The sequence below is a fragment of the Fopius arisanus genome, unplaced genomic scaffold (genome assembly GCF_000806365.1).
Source record: "Fopius arisanus strain USDA-PBARC FA_bdor unplaced genomic scaffold, ASM80636v1 scaffold00048, whole genome shotgun sequence".
NCBI classification, from domain to species: domain Eukaryota; kingdom Metazoa; phylum Arthropoda; class Insecta; order Hymenoptera; family Braconidae; genus Fopius; species Fopius arisanus.
The window spans coordinates 379488-407468 of NW_011887787.1; the positions used below are offsets into that span (position 1 = coordinate 379488).

General features: G+C 37.0%; 3 protein-coding genes and 1 long non-coding RNA gene across 10 annotated transcripts; 2 read left to right on the forward strand and 2 right to left on the reverse strand.

Moving 5' to 3' along the window:
• The first annotated feature begins 392 nt into the window (after positions 1-392).
• Positions 393-5407, forward strand: LOC105267558 (transmembrane channel-like protein 7). The gene is made up of 3 exons (XM_011306498.1): positions 393-912; positions 1178-1431; positions 2163-5407. Exons 1-3 carry the CDS (start codon positions 735-737, stop codon positions 4062-4064), a joined length of 2334 nt encoding a protein of 777 aa, XP_011304800.1. The 5' UTR covers positions 393-734; the 3' UTR covers positions 4065-5407.
• A 30-nt stretch (positions 5408-5437) lies between these two features.
• LOC105267560 (ribonuclease H2 subunit C) lies at positions 5438-7221 on the reverse strand. Of its 2 annotated transcripts, XM_011306500.1 has the most exons (5): positions 6937-7221; positions 6668-6788; positions 6342-6492; positions 5736-5968; positions 5438-5673 (listed from the first exon to the last, which is right to left on the reverse strand). In XM_011306500.1, exons 3-5 carry the CDS (start codon positions 6487-6489, stop codon positions 5650-5652), a joined length of 405 nt encoding a protein of 134 aa, XP_011304802.1. In that variant the 5' UTR covers positions 6490-6492; positions 6668-6788; positions 6937-7221; the 3' UTR covers positions 5438-5649. The 2 variants fall into 2 exon arrangements, with proteins under 2 accessions (XP_011304802.1, XP_011304801.1); XM_011306499.1 differs by lacking the exons at positions 6668-6788; positions 6937-7221 and having other exon boundaries at positions 6342-6557.
• Positions 7222-7414: 193 nt separating this feature from the next.
• Alk (Anaplastic lymphoma kinase) lies at positions 7415-25408 on the forward strand. Of its 5 annotated transcripts, none has more exons than XM_011306504.1 (14): positions 7415-7476; positions 13007-13532; positions 14140-14335; positions 14789-15051; positions 15546-15701; positions 16503-16800; positions 18106-18200; positions 18287-18385; positions 18478-18633; positions 19705-21505; positions 21803-22145; positions 22698-22937; positions 23057-23467; positions 23725-25408. In XM_011306504.1, exons 2-14 carry the CDS (start codon positions 13196-13198, stop codon positions 23770-23772), a joined length of 4443 nt encoding a protein of 1480 aa, XP_011304806.1. In that variant the 5' UTR covers positions 7415-7476; positions 13007-13195; the 3' UTR covers positions 23773-25408. The 5 variants fall into 5 exon arrangements, with proteins under 5 accessions (XP_011304806.1, XP_011304803.1, XP_011304805.1 ...); XM_011306501.1 differs by having other exon boundaries at positions 7437-7905; XM_011306503.1 differs by having other exon boundaries at positions 7437-7671.
• Positions 15639-27972, reverse strand: LOC105267561 (uncharacterized). 2 transcript variants are annotated; one of them, XR_892264.1, is made up of 3 exons: positions 27844-27972; positions 26812-27530; positions 15639-15653 (listed from the first exon to the last, which is right to left on the reverse strand). It is a non-coding gene; the product is annotated as an uncharacterized lncRNA (long non-coding RNA). The 2 variants fall into 2 exon arrangements; XR_892263.1 differs by lacking the exon at positions 15639-15653 and having other exon boundaries at positions 26755-27530; positions 27844-27971.
• Positions 27973-27981: the final 9 nt, after the last annotated feature.

Genomic DNA, 27981 nt, shown 5'->3' on the forward strand with positions numbered 1-27981 from the left:
CAATTTGAAAGAAAAAAAATCAAACGACTCGACTGGCATTCAAATGTAAACGCCAGAAATCGCTGAATTGTGGGGACGAAACGCACATGAGGAGAAGGCGTTATCAGCGCTACGTACGACGTCTGAAGGTATTTGTCCCCTGTTTTGGTGTCGGCGACATCAAAACTTGGCAATACCTCCTTTCATCATGCCTTAGACACCCCCATTGCGTGTGGCGTCCTCCCTCTCTTGGGGTGCAGTACTATGATGCCGCTGGGGTCACTCAAACCCCTAGAACTGAGCCTCTACTTGAGTCAATCCTCTCACCCGTAAAAAACATCGGCAAGGTAGACATTGTCATCACTGTAATTCCCACCCCCCACCGCCATTTTCCTCTGACGTTCAATGGGATAGGTTCGATTTTTTGTCGACCTGCGAGAAAAAAAACAATCGGTGATTCACCTATTGTTGGTGAGTGACGCGTGTGCAACTCGGAACGAATAAATGAGTAAATAAACGTGGGTGTTGGTGAGACAGAGCAGTGACAATGACAGACGACTGTGAGGGAATAATCGGGTGTTATTCCAGTGCTGGTTGATAAAGCGACCAGTCTCCGGAAAATGGAGCGAGGCAATGTCAACACTTGGTCTGCCAGAGCTGGTGAATAAATCGACGATATTTTTAGCATTTTGTTGCTAATTGAGGTTCCACATTGTGGGTGACGAGAGGGTCAGGGATTGTTTACCGTTGGGAACATGTCGGGTGGTGAGAGGAAGAAACGTGGAGGTGACAAGGGACATGGCTGGGAGGAAGCTGGTGCTGAATTTTATCAGGAAAGATATCCAGCTGCTATCGAGGCAGATTTGCAGCAGGTGTTGCAGAGAGATCCCTCCCACATCGCTACTCTACTGCCGAGTAAAAAATCACGTGTTGGTGAGGGATTATTTCCATTTGTTTTCACTGTCATTTAAAGAATACTCTGTCATTGTCAAAACACTTGAGACTACATGTTTCGTAGAATTCTCAGAATCGTAACATATTAATTTGTTTTTTTTTTCGCGTAGAAAAACCATGTCCGTCATTTATTTTCAATATTTTCAATTTTATTTATTATTTATTTTGTTGTTTGAAAGTTAAGAGGATTTATAGAGCAATTTTAAAGAGTTTTGCTGATTACATTTCCTGTTCTATCCCTCAGCGACAGCAAAACGTATCAGAAATGAGCCGAGGACAACTCTCAGGAGACGTACAAGCACTCGTTCACGGGGTACAGCTCGTACAAGCACAGTACGACGAATGTCAACGAACGTTCCTGATGCACAGAATATGTCGATGCTCCCGGATTTGTCCGAGAACTTGTCCAACGAGGAACGCACGTGGGAGGAAATTATGCAGATCAAAGCGATGCCTGTCTGCATGACACAGAAAATTCAACTCAAAAAACAGCTGCAGGTGCGAATTTATCTGAACAATTCAATTTTTTTAATTTTCCGCCCATTATTTATATTTCATTCAATTTAAAAAGATAAGCCCGCGATGAGAAGTCAATCAATGATTAATAGCAATATTTCATATCTGCATTGGCCTCGTAGATAAGAAACTCTCCAAACACAAAAGAAAAATAAGTGATTTTCACAGTAGACTTCACAAACATTTCAATTCTCAATGGACGACACGTTTTTTTACCAATTGTTTTTATCTTTCAATCAATAATGTTCTAGATTTTATCCTAAATATCCATAAAAGTTGAACACTTCCTCGTACATGATCCGATAGCAGCAATGCTCTCATTCTTCACAGAATCGTTCCGATAACATGAAGATTATAAAATGTCCACATACTGATTGTAATCAACAGGGAAGTGACCTGGCAATTTAGTTTAACGCGACATTATCTCTTTTTTATTCTCTAGGATTATCATATCACCCCACATTGATAAATTTCATCAGCTTAAAGATCTGATAAATATCCACCAAAGTGACTCAAATTCTGCAAAACACCAAAAACTGATGAAATTAAAATTATTATACTAATTTCACTAAAGAAAAATAATCCCTTTACGATTCGATATTCGATTATATTCGATTTTTTATTCACTTTTGTTCTCTGAATTCACGCATATTAAAATTAATTAAGGCCTCTGACACTACTATAAAATCCCCAAATTCATCTCTCCTCTGCAGAACGCAACGAAACTTCGGCTGCAGGGTTTTGAGCAGTTGAAGTGGCAGCGCAGGAAAGCCTGGCAGCAATTTCAGATTCGTCTGAAGGAAGCCTACTCCAAGATGGAGCTGTGGAGCACCTCCCTGAAAAAAATCGGTGGAAACTTCGGTATGGGAATCGTGGCGTACTTCCTCTTCATAAAATGGCTGATGTTCCTGAACCTCATCCTCTTCTCAATAATATTCTCGTTCATATCCCTGCCAACACTCGTACTAACACCCACTCCCGAGAACTGCACAGGAAATGCCAGTAGCATTGCCTGCTGCTCCGAGTCATACCTGAACATTACCCACGAAACCAGCAACATAATCGATATAATCCAGGGTGGAGGTCCCCTGGAGCGAACCCTCCTGTTCTACGGTGTCTACACTAACGAGATTTACGGTGTCACCACAGACGAGACCCACTACAATCTCCCCCTGGCCTACATCTCTACGACAATCGTCTTCTTCTTGGTGAGTTTAATTGCAATAATTCGATCAGCAGCCAAAGGCTTCAGAGAACGGGTAACAGAGGGTGAAGGCCAGTTCTACCAGTACTGCAACCTGATTTTCGGTGGGTGGGACTTCTGCATCCAGAACGAAAAATCAGCAGACATAAAGCACAAGGCTCTTTACAACGAGATAAAAGCCTTTCTGGAGGCTGAACGACTGGAGGAGGAGAGGCAGAACCGAACGAGAGAGGAAAACATCAAACTCTTCTTCGTAAGGCTCATCGTCAATATCCTGGTGCTGGCAGTCCTGTCAGCCTGTGGTCTATTCATTTACTCCATAATCGACGTATCCTTCGACAAAGTCAGCCATCCCGTTGTGGAACCCGAGGAAATTGATTACATCACTCTTGACAAGATCACACAATTGCTGTATGAGTTTCTCCCGTACATTTGCATTGTCGGCCTCAACGTCATTGTTCCCTTTCTCTTTCGATATCTCGTCGCCCTGGAGCACTACTCACCTCTCTTCGTGGTGAGATTGACGTTGTTCCGGATTGTTTTCTTACGATTAGCTTCCCTGGCAGTACTGCTGACGAGCTTCTACAAGATCATTGCTATCGGCGTGGAGGAGGACAAGTGCACAAACACAGAAGGGCGACGTCCAGTCTGTTGGGAGACCTTCGTGGGTCAGCAATTTCTCAAGCTCTACGTCACTGATTTATTCACTCAATTCTTTGTAACGTTCTTCATTAATTTTCCGCGATCTCTGATCGCCCGACACACGGAAAATAAATTCCTCAGGTTCATTGGAGCGCAAGAGTTCGATTTGCCTCATCATGTGTTGGATATTGTGTATTCGCAGACAATCTGCTGGATTGGGGCATTCTTCGCTCCTTTACTGCCACTTGTAGCAGCTACTGGCTGTTTTCTACTGTTTTATATCAAGAAATTTGCCTGTTTGGTTAATAGCACACCCTCTAGTCACGTTTACAGGGCCAGCAGATCCAATTCTCTGTTTATGTTTGTGCTTCTGGTGTCTTTCATACTGGCGAGTGTCCCTGTGGGCTACTCTATCGCTGAGATCGAGCCATCCAAGTCCTGTGGACCATTCAGGGGGCTTCCCACTGTTTGGAGTCTTGTTATTGAGACCTTCGAGCAGTTCCCTGGATGGATTCAGTCTGTTCTCTTCTTCCTGGGTACTGCTGGCTTTGGCATTCCTGCTTTTATCGTACTTGCACTGTTCCTGTATTATTATTATGCTGTTTCTATCGCTAATAAGCATATGGTGGTCGTTCTCAAGAATCAACTGGTCCTCGAGGGACATGATAAACAGTTCTTGCTGAATAGACTCAGTGCTTTTATCAAGCAGCAACAGGAACAGTCCAAGTATCAGCAGGATCAAGCTATTGATTTGAGCAATTTTAATTAGGATTTTTTTCTAGTTAATTTGGGGTTGTGACATTTTTTTTTTCGTTGGTTTAATTCAGTTGTCGAGTGGTAAAGGGAGATCTGTTCAGTTTACAATTTATTAATCTTCGGTTCGTGATGAAAAATATCGATTTGTGGAGGAAATGTTTGAAGACTCTATTGTAGGTCATTCAATTTTTGACAGGGAGTCTTTTTGATGTTTTCTTTTGAAATCAATAAATTTTTCACTCGAATGGAATCGGATTTCCGAGACTCTACCACTTTTCACTGAATTTTAAGTCTTCGAGTGTTCAGATATTTATAAGAAAAAAAATCTGGGTTGTCTAGTAGTTTTCATTTTTCATCTATTGAACTGGAGAAAAATGTGTTGCAGGGTACAGATCGTGAAAATCCAGAAAAATCGAATAGAAAAATTAATTCGGAGGTAAATTATGTTGTTAGGAACAATGGAAAATAAATTTTCAAAGTGATAAAACCAAGGACCTATTTTGCACACTAGGATTAAAATATTCGTGTAATTTAATCGATGAAGTTTGTAAATAATTTGGTAATTTAATTCGTATACGTCAGCTGCTGAAGGCTGATTACTACCAATAAAAGGCTTTAAGTATCTAGTGATATCCTCCGAATAAACTACAGAACTATAGAATCCTTGATCTCAGAGTTATCAGACTAATATGAAATACTGTGAAACTTATGTGCAATACGCGACGATATTTATTTGTCCATTTGACGGAGATTATTTATTATTTCCAAATGCCAATTTAAAAATTTTAAGCATATGTTTATGTTTCTTTTATTATTATTTATTAAGGAAATTCAAGACTTGAACGGATTCTAAAGACTTTTGTACAGGTTTTTATAGCATTTATAACTTGAAATCGAATAATGTCGAGAGACAGCAAATATCAATATCGATTTTTGCCCCGATAATTTATAAACTCAGCGTCGTAATTTAATGATAAGACCGTCATATATCAGTCATATAATGTAGATAATAATGGGGTATAATTTTATTTGAATTTTTTAAATCTCAAAAACTCCAGGGGAAAAAAAATCAGAATAAAACAAATGGATTTTACTTCCATCTTCAGCACGAAAAATAAAATGAAACCGAAACCGTTTAGATGGTTTACCCTAACGTTAGTTCTGGAGCAATTCAGAGAATTAATAGTGAGTGTAAACAGTAAACAGTGTACCACTGCTGTCCCAGGATCCAGATGAAACTAATTCAATGAATATTCAAATCTTGCCAATAAAGCACAAAGATGTATCAGTATTTCTTAAATATATTTAGTGTAGTTCATAGGTGCTATGGACGTTTAATAAAAATACGAAAATTTATTGTTTCAGCTATTAATTAATATCGGAATTCACGCCTTAATCTCTTCCCTCATTCCTCACCAGTGAGTTACTACTGTTTTTATAAAAGTATTCTGACTTTATTATCAAGAAATTTACTATTATAACTGTTTTAAATACTTCGTCTTCTTCGTGGAAAAATTGTGGCATTCAATTACAAAAATATTGTTTTAGAGTTCATGGAATATTTTAGAAAAAATATTGGTTTACAATTTAATCGATCATCAACTCTTCTCAGGTGCGTGAACCTGAAAAAATGAGAAAAATTCCTAATTTTGTAGCGAATTGTTAGTTGTAATTTGACACTTACTGCCTCAGCAATATCGATCCAGTCCAGGGCGCTAACGATCGCGTCATTTTTCGAGGGCAATTTGTCGAAATTCCAGTAAGTAAATTTGGAAAAACCTCCAGTCGACACAAATTTCCGATCGTCTGCGGGATTAGCTGGCTTTTTCTGCTCGTAGAAGATGAGCCCTTTGTACCCCTCTGGCACGGTTAAGATTCTACCCTGGAGAGGGTGTCCTCTAAACGAAGCATCGAAATCTGGAAAGAATAAAATTATCAAAGACACTTTAATTACTAAAAAAACTGAAATTCAACAATTTTCGTAATATTCACGATTTAAATCAGCCAAACTTGAGTTTACATAATTCCATTCCATAAAATTAATTAATCATTCACTCCAATCCGCTCTTAAAAAATTAAATCGTACAGGAGACGATTATTCATTTATTTAATTGTAATTAAACGTTCGTAATATCGAAATAAAAATTGATTAAATTGAATTGTAATATTGATATTTGGAAATTTGCACGAAAAATTGCGAAGAATCGAATTGTAAAGGTCCTTTCGATTTAAATGTCTCATTCTTTTAAGACGATAAATTTTATTTGTTCTAACCTAAAACAAAACTCACGTTTCTCATCACTTTTTCTAATATACGGTGTGAAGAATGCGGAAACATTGGCAGGTGTATCTCCATAGATTTTACAAGGAATTGAATGAAGTACAGTTTCCTGCTCCACCTCCGTGTGCTCTTTTTTTATGTCCAGATGAATCGACATAATCTTTAACAATAACAAACCACTCAGCAAGTCGAAAAAACTCTAACCTTCCTCAACGTCCCTGTACCCTCCGAAATTCAAACATCGGGAGTCTCCGGGGAACGAATTTTGGAATTCTATTGGTCAATTTCTCAAAGTTCTTTGCGCATGAATTTTCAAATATCAATTATCTTTTTACCTCAAAGTATGTACTCGTCTCGAAACTCAGTGCACGTTAAATTTTGGTAATTGAAGAATCAGTAACAAAGTAATCACAGGATGTACATCGAATTTTTTCCCTTAGATAATTATTGATTAATCTAAAAAATTATTTAACTTTAGCCAATAGCAAAATGTTATAATTGATGTTTTCGAAATTGAAGCTTTAATTACTAAAGGGATTAATGGATTAATTGATTTTGTAAAAAAAAATCTGCCCCGGTATTAAACATTTTTTTTTTAATTTACCGACGAAAAAAAATTCGAGTGCCAACATCAGAATTTTTTTCTTCTCATCCCGGTTTTTTACGACAATATTAAAACGTTACACTTCGAACTATTAACGTTTTTTAATTAATAAACTATTGACTTCCTTGTATATTCTGATAATTCTTCATTTGCGATAATTTTTCCTGAATTTTCAATTGAAAATTCAAGCTTTCAGATGACTACGGCAAAAATCCGAAGAAATCTTCCCGAAAAAATTTCCGAAAAATTGGTGCGCATTTCACGAGATCAGTAAAAACAGACGGAAAAATCACCCCCGAAAAAAAAACTGCAATTCAAAAGGAACATCCGAAGTAATTCCCGGTGCTTCTGCGCTTGTCCTTCAAACAGGGGCGGAGTCTCCACCCCATGGTTAATATCTCCAATAGGAGTCAAGCCAGAATCTTTTTGGATGCGCTCCAAAAATCCCCGGTTTTGCAACCGAGACGACGAGAACGTCGAAAAAGCGTCGGTCGCACGTCGTCATCGTATTCAAAATCATCCGAAAAAGTCCAGTGAGGTGTAAGTACTCGAGCCGAGGTAAACAAATTTAAAAAAAATCTGGGGAGAAAAGGGGAATTTTAGTCGGGCGGGTTGTGGCTGTGGACCGCAGTGCAGCATCCATTTCAGTTGTAACCGGGTGAGCTTATCCGGTCGTATGGGTGTGCGCATCGATCGAATATGCGTTTTCGTCATGAGATATTTTTTCCACTAGCTGTGAGTCCAATGTTCAGTACATACGTGGATATCAGTTGCGATATATCAACAAGCAACTTCCTCAATCTCAATGAAAACGAGATGGAAATCAGGGTGTTTTGCTAAAACAAGTGTAATCCATACGTTCCATCTCCTCCACTCTCTAATTTTAAACTCATTTGTGAAGTTCAATCAGTGAGATTAACTATTACAATATTTCACATCTAATTTTGATAGTGCGCGATTTCAGAACAGGTGAGTGGGTCAATATAGCGAAGGGGTGGATTTTTATCGACGGAAATTTCCCTGTCTACCGTGGAACTTCAGGAGAATTCTCCTGTGTCCAGTGGAATTTCAGGAGAATTCCCTTGACAATCCCCTCGACAATCCCCTGGATGAGAGGTTTCAGGAGATGAGTACATTTTAATTTAGCGAATTCAGTGATATCGTATCGTCGAGGGGACAGGGAAAGTCGAGAATTTTCCTCATCCCGTTTTCGAGAGAAATCTATGAATCTATGGAAAATAACGAAATCATCGTCGAGTCCTTTTTTGTAGCGGACATTTCACTCTATAAAAAAGGTCTTATGAAAAATTTCACCATCTTCATTATATTAGGCAATATTTATCAGGTAAAGAACAATTGCCATTCCGATGTGATTTATAAAATTTTTTTGTGCACTCATCTTTTACGCCTTTCTTACTCTCACCTAATTCTTTTTTTATCCCCAATAAAATAGTAATTTGTCAACATTTTATCATTTTTATATTATATATTATTTATAATAATAGTATTTTGACCGGTTGATTTTCCAATAAATTTCTCTTGATTTCCTTTCCGTGCAGCTAGGCAATTTGTCCGTAATCTGTCGTTGCTGGATGGTCTGAATGGAAAACTTATTTTCCGGAGTTAATATTCTTCATTGTGGAGTATATTTTTCATCTTCTGGTGCTTTGTGCTCGGTAGTGCGAGAAATTAACAGGTGCTTTTGTTTTTTTATCCTGAGGGAAAGGTCGGAGGTGAGGTAAATATTTATTCGGGTAGCTTGCAGGTATTTAGATCAGTTGGGTTAATTAAATTGCAGTATATTCTTGGTGTTGTTGGGATGGTCCAGAGAGATGTTTGCTCCAGCAGAGCACGCGTGGTTCGCATGTTCTCGTAATCAATGCTAGAGGAATTGGCACGAGTAATAAATGACATGTCCCCTGCCGAGAGCTTTCCCTTTGTCATGCTCCTCCTCCATCGAAAAATCTCATTAAAAAAATAAAGAGTCATGATTAAAAAAATCCGGATGTAACGAAAATTGTTACCTTTCTTCTTCTTCTTTCATCTCATAGTTTAGCTGTCACGAAATTTTTTTTGTGCATAAAAGAATTCTAAAAAAGTGACATATATAATATTCTACAGTTTCCCCACTTATCTATTTAATTTATTATTATTTATGCAATTATTTATGGATTTAGTACCAAATTTAAAAACGAGAATGAGTTGTTTTCACCTAGAGTCAGATATCGATGGATATCTCGCAAACCGAGAGAGATGGAAGATTTTTCATAAACATATTTTCTTTAGAGCGATTTGTGAACTAGAAAAAAGATGTTTAGAAAAATTTTGATATTCCTCCTCATTTAGAAGATAATTCGGACTAATCCCAAATGGAGATTATCAGTTGTTGACTACTTATACCTTTCAAATGGGCCGTTTGCTGGGCCCATTTTCTTCACAACACTGAGTTTCAATTCTTTTTCTCGACTATAAACACCTTGATAATAGGACGTGATTGTCTGAACAATTTTATTGTATTTAGAATTTCAAATTGAAAAAAAAAACTCTCAGAAAGTTTGAAGATCTTTATAATACTAGATTGTAAGTAATAATTATGGTCCTTCATAGTTTGTAACTCGCAATTATAATCTTGAACTCTAATTATTCAATTCGTGCTATTTTTCCACATTATTTCAAATAACTTCGAACCAAAACTAATCTCGGATAGATAATAATGATTAATTTTGCCCCGACGGCGGGTTAAATCGCTCCAGGGGTTCTCCTTTAATTTCCCATTGATTTAGTGAATTCCGAGGAGAATTAATCGCACACACTTTAAGAATAACTAGTGCAGTAGGAAAAAAAGTCCTGAACCAATTTTTTTCATATCCACGAAGAAATAGAAAAGGGAAAATGGCAGTTCCTTAGGTCCTGCGGAAATAACGTCTGATTCTGCTGTCGAGGGGCTGATAATTGTGGCTGCTGGGAGATGAACGGAAATTACGGGATATCGGGGAAATAGTTAATGGATTTCCGTCGTTTAGATTCCACCGGTATCGGTTTTATGGAGTTATTTTTGATGCGGGTTTATTGAATTTTTTAAAGGACGAGAGAACGCTCGAGATGGAGCACTCGAAGATGGCGGAATTGGGGTAGGGCTGAGGGCTTGAAGTTCCTCTCACTCTTTTTGAGGGTTTCTCTTTAAAATTCATGTTTTCGTTTTCTTAAGAAATCAGTCTGACGCATCAGTTGAAACTCTTGAAAATTTTTACCGGACAATTCCGCCTGCAATCACTATTTCTAGTTATCAGTAATGAAATATGAATTTTTACTTTAACTGTCAAAATAATTGATTGTTTATTATCTAAAATAAATAAACCATAATAAAATGTAAATAAACTAAACAACTAAATAAAGAAAATAACCGAAAAATGAATTATTAAATTCGTAGTGAAGTCGATTGTAATTTGTAATTTATTTTAATGAAATATTTTTAGCGGAATTTTCGCGGCGGAAATTTTCATTTGAATCAAGTGAAGATGGGATTTCATTGAGGAAAACAGACTCATGATTCGAGAGTTGCTAAAACTAAGGGGTTTCATCTGGGAATAAGAAATCTTTCATCTCCGTATCCTCTTGCGCATTGAATAAATAATCTCACCTAATTGACCTACTCTCGATTCGGAGTAACGAATGCTGAAATAATAATCTCGATCCTCACATAAAATGCGAAAAGACTGATTGACATCGCCAGCACTCGACACCGAGGATTACACCGGATATGACGATTATTGCCACTTCTCCAGTAACAATTCATACCCTGACACCAGTGAATCTCCATCCAACTCAGAACGGAAACGTAATAACAAAACCCGACAGATGAAAACGAGCGGTTTAATATTTAGGTAGTCTATTAGAGAATTACACTTTGAAATTCAATTGAAAAATCTTGGAATTTTAAACATTCCCAAATTTACCGGAAATTTATCATTATTGTACTCCAAAAAATAAATTTCTTTGAACATTCAATGAAATTCTGTAATTGAGTGTTAACACGAGGGAAATTTCCTCGGAAATTAAAGGAATAGCGAAATTTTGGTAATTACCTTTTTACTAGATCTCAATCAGCTCTACAAAAAAGGTAATAACGAAACTTTTGCTATCTCTTTAAATTCCGGAGATATTTCCAAATAACGAGGTAAAGTAAATTGCCAGTAAAATACGTCAGCAGAATTGTCGTTTCCGGGTGCGCACGACGATTTTCTCGTAAATTACGAACAATAGCGGAATTTCCGTAAAAAGCTTTCTTCTAGCTCTCAATAAGCTCTACAAAAAAGGTAGTAACAAAAATTGTGTCATCTCCTTTAGTTGCTGAGGTATTTTCGAAAAACTAAATAAATTAACTTGCCAGCAAAATTCGCGAGTGGAATTCTCGTTTCCCGGTGCATATGACATTTTTTTTTTTAATCCTGAAAACGTGAAAGTGGAATCCGCTCTTAGGGCGGAAATACAGCCACACCCTCTCCTAATTGGAATTTCTGAGTCAAGTGTGAGAAGTATGAGTCAGGAAAATGCGAAAACGAGAAGATGTTCCATTTCGTTAGCACTCATCTCCATTCTCTGGTATTCAGGTTTATTACTGAGGATAAAAATTTATAGAGTACGTGAATTACATCAGGTGAATATCAAGTCGGTGCGTATACCGGTAAAACTCACGAGGTAATTAAAAAGTGAGGGGAAACATGCAGCATTGGTCAGACTGGCAGATTAAATTCTCGGGGTTCTGTTGGACGATGATTTTTCATGGTCCTCTGGGGATTGAGTTTATATCGATTTCGGGGATATATGGCGGTCTGATTCTGTGAATGCTCGATAACCTGATTATAATCAGCCGAAACTCCAGTCATATTTCATTGCCGCCATTTATCAGTTTTACGTTTCATTAATCGATGGATTTCGATCTACTCCAATCCAATTTCTCGTCTCGATTTTCTTCTCAATTGAGTTTAAAAATCATTTCGTAATGGAACTTTATTCGACCCATCAGAATTAGTGCAGAGATTCTGCTCTTACTCAATATTTCAGTATTATTTATTATTATTAATTATCTGCAGTATTCGACGAACAGAAAATTTGATGAAAACTTTTTTTTTCTCTTTCGGTTTTCCTCATAGGATTTTTTTAATTAAATAAATGTATTGTATAAATTGATTGGATGTAATAATTTTTTTGCGGTTTGGTATAGCTTTTTAGATGTATGTTCAGAGGAAAAATCTCAAGAGAAAATGGAAAATTGATTGAATTTTTCCAGACAATTACCGTTGGCATAAAAATATAGTTCCCTCCCCTAACAAAAATATTGCCCTAAATTTTCAAACATTTCTATTGAATAAAGAAAAATTTCCAACTGACTATTTTCCATTGTGAAGTTGAATTCGATTCAGAAAGTTCGTTGTTAAAAATCCGCGTTGAGTAATGGATTGAAATAAAAAGTTTTAATGAGACCCATCCGTTACGTTCCGAGAAATGTGTAATTATTATAGAACTCCTAACAATGCGTTCGTCCAATGTCTGAAAATCATCGGAAATCCGTGAAGAATGAATAGAAAAATGAAAGTCCATAACAAAAGTGTAATTGAAAAGAAGAACTTTAGGGAAAAATAATCCCATATTCCCCCATCCCCTGGATTTTCATTTAAATTTCCACCTCCAAGTAATTTCTTCACACGAGTAAATTCCAATTCTCCCATCAACACCACATCTCAACAACAATAACAATATTAATTTTGCATGATTTATTGATCATGCTAACATCCCATTAACATTTTTAATTAATTTATTAGATCATCGACCAACAGATGGGTCAATTGATTACAATAAATAATTGAAACGTAGGAAATTAAAAATAAAAATCAATATATAAATAAATAAATGCATAAAAATGTTTACCTTTTTAATGCCATCTAGAAAGGTTCCACCGAAAATATGTGATTAAAATCCCAAAGTAAAAATGAATTAATTTTTCACTTTGCATTGATGACCGTTTCTATCTGAATGTGTTGTTGTTTATTATTTAAATATTCATGTTCAGAAGTAGCGGAGGACTGGATAAATCCCCCATTCATCGTGAAACTACAGTAGTGGATTCACAAGTATTTAAATAAACATTGAACAGTGAATGAGAACTCAGTGATCCCGACATGTCTCACTGCACTCGATCAATCCCTCGGAATTCAATAGACACATTGAAGTAATAAGAGGAATTGAAAACACCGGAGTAATGCTCTCCGAGGAATTTTCGATAATTGTGTTCTCCAGTACATCACCGGCGATTAGATGCCGGAGAAAAAATAATGTGTCGCCCTGTGGAGATGTATTTATTCTGAAACTGCTGATAACATTTTGCTGTGTCATTGGCACCAGCTGTGAGCCCCTCAGGGGTATCAAGGACTTACAAAGTGCTCTCCATGAGGATCGCTCACCACCACCTTTCCTTGGACACTGCGATTTCGAGAGACCCTGCAGATCCTGGAGGCACAAGGAACACTTTCAGAAGATTACACCGCAGGCTAGGAGAGATGGACTACCCAAGACAGATGCCAGTAATGATCCAAAAGGTCTTCACTATTTTTATTTCAATATTTTTGGTTGACACGGAAAAAATCATCTACTGGGGTCTACACTATTTTAAAAAATATAATTTGAATTAATTAAGTTTTTAAATGAACACATCACTTCAATAATTCTATTCAATTCAGCTCCACTTTTTAAGTGAAACATATTAATGTTGAATAATTAGAATAATAATTATTGAAAATGAAAAAGTGAAAATTTATTAGAATTTTGACTTAAAAATACTTGTCGTTTTTTTACATGAAGTAAAATCATTAATTAGTTTTCTGATTAATCAGCAGTTGTTTTATGTGACATTTTTCCGGCTTTTCTGAAAATAGAAGAACTTTTCCGAATCGTCAATGAAATTCTGATTTTTCGGATGATCCTACGACAAAAATGAGGGAAAATCATGAAAATTCTGGTGTTGATTTTCCTGAAATCTGGAGTGATTAGAAATTTCAATATCGAATTGATCATTGGATTAAAATCCACGACGCAAGGATTTCAGTTGCACGCGCACCTGAAAACTGAATTGATTCCTAACTATTAATTACTTTAAAAAAAATTGATAAGGACAAAGGATAATTTTTTTATCTATCGATGTTCTAGGGCATTTCTTGTGGTTGAAAGGGCCTAGTGAGGGACAGTTATGGTCGGTGGCAATTCCTCCCACCGGGGCCCAGTGTTTCCTGGAGTTCGCCTCTCGTCAGGTGCAAATGCATGACGGAGTCATCAGACTCATCATCGAGACTAATAATGACACCACCTCCGTCGCTGCCGAGCGTTTCGGAAATAACGATGCCAAGTACGCACTTCATTTATTAATAATTCTAAAAGTAAACATTCATAACTTTATCATTATAAAATTCCGCCTGACGTCGTAAAAAATATGATGAGTCGATTTAAAATTCTCATTAAGTAATAATGATTCTCTTTCTCTGTCGCATCTTTTAAAAAAATTGACAAGGAGTTAATAGAAATTATAACAGAAATTTAACTGAATTTTCTGGGAGATTGGCGCGGTTTTTATGTTCAATCTTCTCTTTACTATTAATTAATTATTGCGAGCCTGTAGGTAATGATTAGTCATTAAAAAATCAATCTTTTTCGATTTTTATTATAGAAAAATTCGAATAAGATTGACTCAAGGCTTATAGAAATTCGAATCGAAATGGGATTTTGTAACAGATTGTCTAGATTTTTGTGTGGAATTTTCCAACTGGTGTTGAGAAATTATTGTAAATTTCTGTTTGTCTAGATGGAATATAACGAGACTGAAACTCGGAGATATCAGTCAGCCGTACAGAGTCGGTTTGGAGATCGGGGTACCAGCGAATGGTAGCATTGCCATTGACAATATTCGGTTGGATGATTGCTTTCCAGAGTCAAAACCATTGAATACACGTAACAACTGCACGCCTGATATGTTTCGGTGCAATAATGGCTCGTGTCTCAACAAAACCCGAATCTGCGACTTGACTCCAGATTGTGCCCAAGGCGAGGATGAAGTATTAGAGTGCGGTAAGTCAAGCTGAAGCTTCTCCAGGTCGGTCTCATTGTCACTGAGTATTCCCCACACCCAGAGAGCCAAGAATTCCAATCGCTAGCTATAAACGTCAATAAATTTTCCAACAGAAAAAATAAATAACGAAGAAGTAAAACGTCAGACAATTTCCTTGACAATATATCATTTTATATACGAGGGAATATCTCCGATCTTGAAAGAGATAGCGATATTTTGTTGGAATGTTTGTTGTAGCTTTTTTTCTAATGTACGTAAAAGATTTTTTTGAAAATTTCGATATGTCTCATCAATTCGGAGATATTTCACGAAAACTAGACAAGGGAACCAATCGATTTTTATTTACTTTTTATTTACTCGAATTCGTTCAATTTGAATATTTATTTTATTCCACATGTGATTTTTGAAAGAATATAAATGCTTTCAATAATTGGTTTGATTTTAATTAATTATTCAATTTCATTTGGAGCTATTGCTTTTTATGAGAATTCAGATAAAGTACCGGAAACTGCGAGATGTAATTTCGAGCACGGCTGGTGCGGCTGGACAAATGCACCGGACAGTCAACTCCAGTGGACGCTCCATCGGGGCTCTACACCCTCTGAAAGAACAGGTCCTAGTTATGACCACACTTATCGCAATGAAACAGGTGAAATTCCACTCAATTTCTCATTCAAAAAACTCTGAAAAGTCAATTTTTAACAATTCGACAATATTTTTCCTGCATTACCATGCAATTGGAAATTCCAGGGATTGCCTTAATTGATTAATTCATTTTAATATTCACCTTCCAAAATTAAATAATAAATTTGAACTGCCCTCGAAATAGAAATTACAATGGAATTCCCGATTTAAAAAATGAATTACTCCCATTTTTTAATTGAAAAATGGCGTAATAATTTTTTCTCAATAATCAATCTATTCAAAATTACACAGAATTCAATATCCACTTCCGTAATTAAATAGAATATGTAAACGGTCCTTGACACATAAATTTTCTTGAATGCTCAAGATGAGAGGTATCATCCCCTTAAATTGAATCACATAAAATCGCTACCCCGTGATCATTGACAACTGGAAATCAAATAAATATTAACAAGTGCAATAAATAACCCCGTAACACAGAATTAATTTGAATTCTCTGGAGAATATCTCAGCCGATTAAAACTATCCCAATTAAACTTTATCCCCCAGCCTGTGAGGCCATTGAGAATTACCATAAAAGCCCTCGAATAACTCCCCCCGAATTTCGAAAAGGGCGAGTCATTAAAAAGTTGAGGTCCCACCGCCTCCAGAATGCACAGCTATCTCCAGAGGATCTCCCCACGTTCTCAGAAATTATTCTATTCACGGGATAAAATCATCCCTCTGACTAGATCCCAGATCTCCTGGCCTGACTAGATCCCAGAATTATTCCAACGTGTCTTGAAAATTTTTCTATACCCTCCAGGAACTTATGCATTCGTCAACTCGTCGAGAGGCAATGGACTTGGAGATCGAGCTACGTTGAATAGTCCTGTCTTCAATCCTACTCCACCATACAGCAGTGATCCCGATAGTCCGTATGAGCACTCCTGTCAGATGCGATTTTTTTTTCACCAGTACGGAACATTCAGTGGTTCACTCGGATTATATCTCATACAGATGAAACCACATCAGAATCAGTCCCAGAGACTCTGGTGGAGTTACGGGGATCGCAGTGATATTTGGTACAATCAAGTTGTTGCATTACCCAATATAAGATACAGGTACGTTTTTTTGAGAAAAAATTTACTCTTTTTAGTGTGAAATTATTAATTTTTATATTATCGCGATATATTCCACGCGATTTTTGCGGGAATTCACTCTCTCAAACAACTCAATGAAAATTTTATTAAATGATTTCACTTGGTTTTTGTGCCAATTCCATTAAAAATTCATTGCGTGTATTTAAATAGATATTTAGTTACACGAAAATATCGAAAATGTTGATTTTTCGATTGTTGTTTATGGCTTTTATTTAATTTCATTCATATAAACAAGAAAAAATGGTGTGACAAAAACACGCGCGGAAATTAAATACACGATTTCATATGGAAAATAATATAAAATATATATATTCTATGAAATTATGATAATTTTTACAGGATTACAATATGGATTCAATAGAAATTTCTTAGAAAATGTGCCGGATTTTTAATTAATTTTTTAATGCCCGAATATCTGCGATAATATCGGTTCACATGAAATTCCACTTTCCGCGGACCTATATCTCCCCAGGAATTTAATTACGAGTGTCGACTCTTCGTTCGTGCACCCACAGATGTTTTTTTTAATAAAAGGCAAAAAGGTTGAGTTACTCTGCATCGTAACTTGGTTTGGTAATTACATCTGCTTTCATTGAGGGCTCCATGAATATTCAGAAAAATTTCACGTGCAGAAATTTCAAATACTCAGGATTAAACTATCCGCTTTTACAGGATACGTAATTTGTACACGAGTAAAAGATACTCAACGCGAAGTAACAAGCGGAGTTAATGAGTTAATGTCTTCATTAAGTTGATGTACACCCACGGAATTATTGATCGAAATTCAATCATTTGAACCGGAAATTCAACAAAATTAAATTCAGAATTTACCCGATTTTCAATCACTCCCCATGTGGACTTGACATTTGCCATTTCATTAAATATTCGCCTAATTAAGAGTACATCAATGGCTTTATAAAAGACAGGCGTAAGTGCCTTCTTCTCCTAGAGATGAAAACCCAGATTTTTCTTCTTAAATTTCATTATGCGAAAGAAATGAAAACAATACAAAAAATCTTATAAAGTTTACGGGTAAAAATTCCAATGCAAAATGAGAAGCTATTAATTGTTGATGCAGGTAATAATTATTGGCAAAACAATGCAAATTGAATATTTAAATAGTACCGTAATAAAAATGGAAGAGAATTGTTATGGAGTTGTAACGCGAGTTCTTGGGCAATTCGACTGGTCAAATATTGTAAAATGGAATATTCTGTCACACCAGTCTCAAATTAACAATAACAATCCCCAATTTTCAATCGCCAGATATTTTTTACAATTCGAAGCGAGCAAGAGTTTCGCAGCGAAGGCCGATATCGCCATTGACGATTTTTCATTGAGTCCCGAGTGCTTCGGAATCGGTAAGTGAAACTTTCCAAAATCATAATTGAACCGACAATAAACAAATAAATCAATATTCATTATTGTCACTGTGTAATTTACTCAGGTGTGCCACGGGATGTAGTGGGCGATTTCAATTACTACAGTCCAGTTATAGAATCCGAGCATCAGATTAAACAACATTTCGACTTTGCCAATGAAACAGGTGAATTAGCATTTCTAACGCACAAAGGATTCTCCGTTCTATTTTCAGATGCCATTTCCTCACTTGTGCAATTCAACTTAATATATTTTCAGTGATCAGAGTAACGACTTGCGGAGCTGTTGGAAGGTATGGCCCAACGTTGAATCAATGCACAGAGTACAATGCAGCAGAATTAGAATCTCAAGTGGTCCATACAGCCTCTTCATCAAATACCAGTCTCGAGGAAATTTCTAATTTTCATACAATAGGTTTGTCACACAGTTTTCATTCATTTTCTTCTATACACAAAATCTAAGGATCTAAAAGATGAAAGGATGGCCCTTTCAGCCAAAATTTTCTCTCAGTTTCTTGACAAATTGTTGAGCGGATTGAGCTAGAAAAATATATCGTTTTTGCATTTTATTATTATCTCATAAGTTTAGAAGAAATGCATGGAAATTATTGCGGTCATGACATTTTGGGAGTCGTTAAATAATGATTGCAGATTTTAGTTCTGAATTCAATTTTTCTTGAAGGGAATAATTAATTGTTCTTTTTTTGGAAATACCTGGGATTTTTTTATTTTTAATAGAGACACTTTACGTTTTCTTGAAGAAATTTTAGTGGCTTTGTCGGATTCTCTCCTATCGAAAAAATAGAATTATGAGCTGAATGCGACGACGTCGACAATTCGTGTCGGTGTAATCTATGGAGACAGTGTTTGTGCATTACATCTTCACTATTTCGGGTCGCTGGGCGGAGATTGTGAATGAAAAGGCACGTGCGACTCTAGTTTCTGGCATATTTCCGGATTTATATCGAGAACTCTTATTCCAACTGATATTGAGCTGCTCTTTGATAGTCGACGTTGTTTTTAGAACTGAAATCATCTCTGTTTCGAAATTATTCTTGCAATTTACAAAGAAAGGCACTTGGAATTTGCAACAAATTTCGTGAAATATTTTTTTTTCTGTATTTCGAGACAATTCCAGACACAATTCGATAATTCCACATTTATTTTGGAAAATATCGAATTAACATACCGTCGAAGGAATTTTTTAATGACTCATGAAATAGCCAGTATAATTTTTATTAGAAATCATTCAAAAGAATTTTCGGTAATCTCTACCTTCCCCAATTTTTTTTTCTAAAATCGAAGCGAGTGTAGATTTTTTGGCTATAACTTAAATAATTTTCTTTGAGTTTTCTGGGAAATTGATGACTGGATTGACCCGAGAAAAATATATCGTTTATGAATTTTATTATGATAAACTTTGAATTCAATTAAAAAGCCCGCCAAAAATTCCGTCATCCACTGAACGTCTCGGGGATTCCCCTAGGTCTGCAAAAATGGACAGTGCCGCGTGGCGGCTACTACACACTAATTGCATCGGGTGCAAGAGGTGGCAGGGGCTCTGGTGGAATGGGCAGCACCCTGGGGGCCCTAGCCCGTGGTGTAGTAGAACTGGAAAAGGGCCAGACCCTGTACTTCCTGGTGGGTCAACCGGGAGCGGACGCGTGCACAAAAAGTCTGGGTAAACAGAATCCTTGTGTCTCCAGCGGTGATGACAATGAGCCCCCGTCCGTGGGGATCAGTTCATTCGTCCGTGAGGTAAAAAAAATGAAATTGACCCACGGAGGGGGTGGCGGCGGTGGTGGGACGTTTGTCTTCACGATAAGACCTTCAGGTGATCTGCAGCCGCTGTTGGTAGCAGGAGGAGGTGGTGGATTGGGTTTTGGAAAATTTACAGACGATGGAATTCAGCACGGGCATCCGCCGACGTCAGAGAGAACGCAAATTCAGGGTTTCGCTCCGACGGAGAAGGCAGGTGGAGCTGGTGGGGGCTGGAACACGTCATCATCGACGGACATGGGATCCTTAGCGATGGGTAAATCCCTGATGAAGGGCGGCATAGGCGGTAAAGGCTGTCACGAGCGCAATAATTCCCTGGGGTTCGGCGATGGGGGATTTGGGGGTGGCGGCGGTGGCTGTCGAACAGGTGGCGGAGGTGGTGGCTACCTGGGGGGCACAACAGGGGTGAAAAGTTCAGCCAATGGTGAGGGAGGCTACAGTTATGGCTCCCCTGAGCTTCTGCATCCCTACTTCAAGGGGGGCTTCAACCCCGGCCCCGGGGAGATATTCATAATCCCCGGAATCAGCGGGTGCGGCTGCGATTTTCGATGTGTCGCTGTTGATCGGCATCTCAGTGAGACCCGATGCCTCTGTCCCCCCGGGTGGCAACTTGGAAATGACTCCAGATCATGCCTCGCTGACGAGGTCGACGGGGCACAGCAGACTTTTGTCATTGCTCTCGTGGCCGCTTGCGTCGTACTGTTCTTGACCTCTTCGGGCCTATGCTTCCTACTTTACAATCGTTATCAGAATAAAAAAGCCCACCAGGAACGCAGACAGAACATGTTCGGAAATGGTACGGAACTTGCTGCACTGCAGACCCTCACCACCGAGAACATGATGACGGAGTTCAATCCTAATTACGAGTTCGCTGGTAATTTGTACAGTATTAAGGATCTACCGCAGATCCCCAGGGAGAGTATAACGTGTGTGAAACCTCTGGGACAGGGGGCATTCGGGGAGGTCTTCCAGGGGGTGTACAAGTTCAGGAGGAATGAGGAGGCGCCAATTGCCGTCAAGACTCTGCCGACGGTGACGACGTCCCAGGCAGCTGCTGATTTCATGATGGAAGCGCTCATCATGAGCAAGTTTGATCACCCAAATATTGTCAAGTTCATTGGAATTTCATTTGATAAAAACCCGAGGTACATTGTACTGGAGCTACTGGCGGGGGGTGATCTCAAGAATTTCTTGAGGGAGGAGCGACCTAGACCGGACAGAGCGACTAATTTAACCATGAGGGATCTCGTTGTTTGCGCTCATGATGTCGCAGGGGGCTGCAAGTACATGGAAGACGCAAGATTTATTCACAGGGACATCGCAGCTAGGAATTGCCTGCTCACCTGCAAGGGACCTGGCAGAGTCGTCAAAATTGCGGATTTCGGAATGGCCAGGGATATCTATAGGAGTGATTATTACAGGAAGGGCGGCAAGGCCATGCTTCCTATCAAATGGATGCCCCCCGAGAGCTTCCTGGATGGCATTTTCAGCACCAAGACTGATGTTTGGTGAGTCTTTTATTTTAAAAACTATATCAATTCAATAAATATTGATATCGATATTTCCTTTCGACGAATAAACTCTTTCTGCCCTTAAAAAATTTATTCAAAACGTACAGATGATCTTCTCGTATTTCATATTCAATTAAAATAGAATCCAATATTTTACTCAACACTTCCCCAGTGCAATTGAGACTAACGGTAATTTCTCTCAATTATTTACCAAATAAAGTCAATAGATTTCCTTCGCGTTATCCCCTGATGATCGTCTCAATGAAGACGTTAACGAAGTTAATTAAATTCCAGGGCGTTTGGGGTGCTGCTGTGGGAAATTATGTCATTCGGCTATATGCCGTACACGGGTTGTGCAAATAGGGAAGTAATGTCGATGGTAACGACGGGGGGAAGACTGGAGAAACCCGCAGGGTGTCCCGATCCACTTTACGGTATCATGGCGAGGTGCTGGCACCCCAGGCCCGAGGATAGACCGAGCTTTGCGACGATTGTGGAACGATTGGGCTATTGCCTGCAGGATCCAGACGTTATCAATCATCCCATGCCTAATTACGATATTCTCCCGGATTGTGATAGGGAAATTACCATCATGAGGCCAGATCCTGAGGCGGAGTGCATTAACGTGAATACTGAGGTAAGTTCAAATCGTTTGCTCTAATTATCTTTCCAGTGTCATTCTTTAAAAATAATATCTACCTACTTTGCATGTAATTGGAGCTAATTACTTTAATGTAATCCATGATTTTTTAAAGCTTATTTAACGAGCTTTTAAATATGTACACAAAAAAATGAGAGGAATATCCCAAAAATTGAATGAGAAATATAAATAATTCCGTTCCATATTTTCTAGCTCAGTTAACAAAATTATAAAATATTTATGCACTTGAAAAAATTAGAATTGCTGGAGATTCCTTTTAAGCTGCAATCCTCGCTTTATTAATAATTAATTAAGATGTTAATAATTGAGGGATTTTTTCTCTGGAGGAGGAAATATCGTCTGACATTAGCTGGAGTAATACCTACTAACAGAAATAGTGGCTTGCTGGTTGAAAATTGAGTGTCTGAACTTGAAAAAAAAGAGAGATACACCAGGCCCTATTTGAATGTTCGCTAGGTATTGTAGGGTATCAACAATGGCCATGGGAGTTGTGGCATATTCTCAGGTTGTTCATAAATTTGTGCATAGCTGGACGGATGTGGGTACATGCAGCCACGATCCAACTTTCGACCCGCTGCTTATCGGATTGGAGTTGTTCCTGGCATTGTCTATGCGTCGTTGCGACATTGTGATGACTTCGAGGGAGAAACTATTCAGGAAACAACACTGGTGCATCCAAAGGAACTCGAGGCACAATCTGAGAATACCAGGGGGAGAGCTATCTCTGATAATGAGTCGCCTAAAAACTTCATCCATTTGAATACTCAGGTAATCAACTTTCATTTTTCCATTCCAATTCTTGATTTTTCTTTAATATTTGTATCGTTTTCTTGTTATTATAAAAGAAAAATACATGTGTTCAGTATTAATCCATTAAAAATTAACAGGAAAATGCTAAAAATCAATACGATAGCGAGAGGAAAATGGAAATGAATGAAGACACGAATGTTTCTCGATGCAACAACATCCCCCACATGAACAGTCTTAACAAGAACAACAATCACAACGTCAACGGTGAAAGCACCACGACAACTGATACGAATTCCGACTCGGTGGGTGTCGTATCCTCGACAACGCCACCTGATACCGTTGTATCTTCTCCCAATACGAGAACCTCATCACCGAGTCATATCGTCACGACTCCTAATAACGTTAATGGACTAATAAAAAAGAGTGCACTCAAAGCAGCGCTGAGTCTTGATCCGAGTACTCTCTATCGGGGAACTATTCCGTACGAGAAAATTGCATTTTCATCGCCACCACCCCGTTCCGGCAATGAAACCGTGGAAATGAGGAAGGTAATTCTGTTGATAGATTTTATGAGGTCTGAGGGTGATGAAAATGAGATAAATCGTGAGGTCAACGAATCAGAGACTAGTCCACTGGTCTAATTCTCAGAGAATGATTTATTTTCTTTAAATATCAAGATTAAAAGACGTCAGTAATTCAGATTTGCACAGTAATATAATGCTGTAATTTGTTTCAAATTAAAAATTCACAATTGAATGCCAAAATTGAAAAAGAAATGATTTTCATGTCTTGAAATGATCGACAGGACTCCCTCAGCCATGAATTACCACGAGAGGAAGAATGCTCCTGCTGAGACTCATTCCCTGGGGACTGACGCGACTGTTCCCTCTTCTACAGGCCCAAGAGAACCCCAAAGAGATCCAGCTCAATGCCATCAATAAGACTCAAGTCTTACGATGAAAAGTGCAGCGTCACACGGTACTCATCCGAAGAAACGCTCGTCTGATATTCAATGACTAGTTTCTACATTATTTTTTACACCAAGAGGCTGCGACCCAGGCCCACAGATAAGTATTTGCTAATAGCCAGAGAGACTATTTTTATTTCCAACTGTGAAGCTTTCAATACGAAACAAACTGTCGGATTAATAATCACGACGAAAGTAGACTAAATAGAGTCTAAATAATTACTCAGTGCATCAATTATTTATTCATTAATAATTCCGTGAAGCGTTGGAGACCAGGGGATTAATTCATTACTCTGTCAGTCTTATTCTCATTATTAATCGTTAATTACCCCTAGGCATCTGAATTACTAATTATTCCATTTAATTGGTGAATTATATAGTAATCCAAGACTCATCATTATGGAAATTAATTGAGGAAATTATTGTCTTTTCGAGAAAATTTGCTCGAATTTCGATTGGAATTCTCGTTTTCCAAAGAAAAATCAGATTCATAAATTAATTGTGGGATCTGTTCGCAGCATTCTAATAGAACTCCAATTGAATTTCAATTGAATTTCTTATAGAAGACGCAAAGTTTTTCTGTTAAATTTTGTTCACGATTGAATTAATTCATTAATTGGAAAGTCACGGGGAAATAAATTCCCTCTATTCTCCACCACTTCATTATAAATTTCATTAACGTTTGATAACTCAGTCGACCATTGGCATTTATCGAACTGATAATGCATTCAGTGTTAGAATGCCTCCCCATAATTTAGAGATTATAAATAAAACGTGTAAAACAGTATTTATACGAAAATGCATAATATAACAGATAGACGTAAATCCTCGTGTCTGGTGAATATGCGTGTAGTCCAAGTAAGAACAATACAATTAAAAAAAAATAATGTACTCGAGTCGATGGAACACATAGCGTAGAATCTTCGGCGTAAATCATTGTTATAAGAAATTTTAATTTTATAAAATTGTTGTTTGTCGAGTGCGTCATATTATTCATTTACCAGCATTTTTAAAGTGGAATATCGGGGTATAAATAATAAATTATAACGGTCGTTGATTCGACCCGAAGCTTTAAGAGGTAAATACGCACATCTGTTTCTCGGAAATGGATGGAGTACAGTGATTATTTAACGAGGTATGTCCCTCTGCTGGTTTATTATCGCACGGGTGTGAGAATTTATTTAAGCATGTTCTGTACCTTCTCACCGAAATTAACGGCTTTTTTTAGTTTTCTCAAAAATTCTTAATTGAATTGACGCGAAAAAATATATGGTTTTTGCAAATTTTAAAATGTCATGATCGTGCAATAATGAGAAAATACAAAGACAATACGTTTTTTTCGGGTCAATCTGATCAACAATTTATTAGAAAACTAAAAAATCGATAATTTTTGCGATCAAAATCTAGCGAATTCAAAAGATCATTCTATTCGATTTATCTTGGAATTTCTATTAGTTTTTCATTGAATTTGTTGTAAAATTGAATTGTAAAACTCAGACAGTCATTTTATGGAGAAATTTGAATTTTTCTGTCACATAGTTAATACAATTCGATTTTTTAATCGAATGTTTCATTAAAAATGGTAAAAAATTTTTAAAAAGTTCTATAAAAATTCCAGAGAGTTGTATATCGAATTCGCTAGGTTTTTCCATTCAATTTTTTGGTTATTATTAACTTTAGGGTGATGAAAGAATTTGTAAAGAGTCATATCGCTGGGCGAGTGAATTAGGGATTATTAGAGTCACGCGTGAAAATTGATAAAAAATTTGCACTTTCTCTAATGAATTCTCATTAATTTCTCTTGGAATATCAATAGATTTTCCTTTTTCAATAATATTTAGTTGTTAATTTTCCAGTTCTGGAAATCATCTATTAAGTGATCGTTAGAGGATTTTGTTGTGATTGAATTCCCGATGAAAAAGTCTTTTAATATTCGATAAAATTTTTTAGAGAACGCGCAATATTTACCGATTCAATCTTTCCATACAAAGAGGGACAGATTTCAATCAATCGAAAGGGATTTATTGTGCTAGAGGCTCGTTGTATTGTCGTAGCTGTACTATAACATCAATAAATGAATTTTTTATTGTAATCCATCAAGATTGTTACTTTCCCGTGAATTTTGTGTAAATTCCCTGGACTGAATTTCCGACTGAAAATTAGTAATTTTGGAAAGAAAATGTAAGCCGACGAAATCCATCTGCAAATTATTATTAATTTTCCACTCATTAAATTGTAATCGAAATGCGTAGGAGTAATTAGCAATTAAATAGTTGTAAACAATGGCCTACGATTGGCAGATACGACTGTACGACGGATGACTCAAGCACAACCACGAAATTATTGAGATAAGTAATTTTATAATTAATGAACAAAATACGTAATATTATATAGGCCAAGTGTTCCATTATTCGCAGCTTGAACGTATAACATGCCCATGTAAATGGCTTCGTTCATTTTTATTTCACCCAACAGCTGAGGCCCAGGGGTCTGTAACACCGATTTTGTTAATTATTTTCAAATGCAATCGATTTTCAAATCAATTTCATAATTTCCGCAATTTTTACACGTTTTCCATCATTTCAAAATCGATTTTTTCGTGAGACTTGATTTCATTTAATTAAATAAAAAAACGTATTGATTTATTCAATTCAATACGGATCGTTTTTTTTCTATAAGATTGATTGTTATTTATTAATTTGGAAATTACTGGCCCCTTGGGTGAGAGAGTAAATAGCGTGAAAAATATCTGAAGATAAAATAGTAACGAAACGAAGAATGTAAATTTCTCCATGCGATTATTTGCTCAACAATTCAGATGCACAAATAATTTTTCAATCTGTATAAATTGACGATGTTAAATACAGGTAGGACTCATACGTGAAGATTTATTAATAATTTTGTATAGAATTATAAAATCAATACCATGTACAAAGTAATTCTGTGATGTTCCATATTCTCTGAATCGTCTCAGATGTATCAGGAATGCAAAATTGTCATTGGAGCAATGTGGAACTTGTAATCGAGGAACGAATAGTGTGGGAGTGAGTCACTAATGTATTTAGGAGACGATATTATATTTATTTGTCAGGAGAACTAGTCGATTATTTCCTTGCATCTCCATGAATTGCAGAAATGCTCAACGAGAATTTGTTACTGTCAACACCGACTTCACCATTGACTGCAGCATTGACAGGTTTGGAGTTTGGTTTTAAAATGAACTTTAGCTGTGCCCCATGACCCTCTCAAAGACAATTATCTCCTGAAAAATTACTATATACTTAGCTATCGGTACATTCATAATCATCAGAATATAACTCGCAACATTTTTCGCATTGTTTTTTTTTTATTAAGTACAAAGAAAGTATAGTCAAAATATTGATAAGAGATGTGGGTCAGAGTACAGCTAATGCAATCTCAGAATAAACATCAACTGCATCATTGGAATTGTAATAAATAATTGGCTCTGGTGTAGGTGAATTTGAAGGGAGTAAAATCCTCTCGCCGCAGAATTATACTCAGTTTTTATCGGATTCCCCAGGTACCACCATTAGAGCAACGGCACCGATGGCTGATACATCTAGAAGGTCCCACGAAACACCGGAGGAATGATGCACATTCTGAATCCGTGATGCATGAATAGACTAAACAGAACAAATCAATTTATTCATTAATTTTTATTCAATTATTCGTCATTAGAATTTGTTTTATCTATAGAAAATCTCTGAGATTCCAAAAATTTCATGTTATATAAATAATTCAACGAAATTATTATATTTAATTATTAAATTATTACACATTGAATTTTTGTTTGCACTCGATTGGGAATAATTTCTAAAATTGCAAAGTGGGGTAATTAAACTCCAATTGTTAGCTTTTTAGGGTACTTCTCGAAAATTTTATGGGATAATTACAGGTGAAAATAGAGAATTATTATTGAATTTTGTTGCTACTTACGTGCTGACGTTGATGTCAAGCAGAGCGACAAAGCGATTATCAAAACCACAGCCGTGATAATTTTCATTGTGGAATTAGTCGGGCTCGACGTTTACTGTTGAGATGAAGAAATTGGAATGATCTCAGGGTATCACGTCT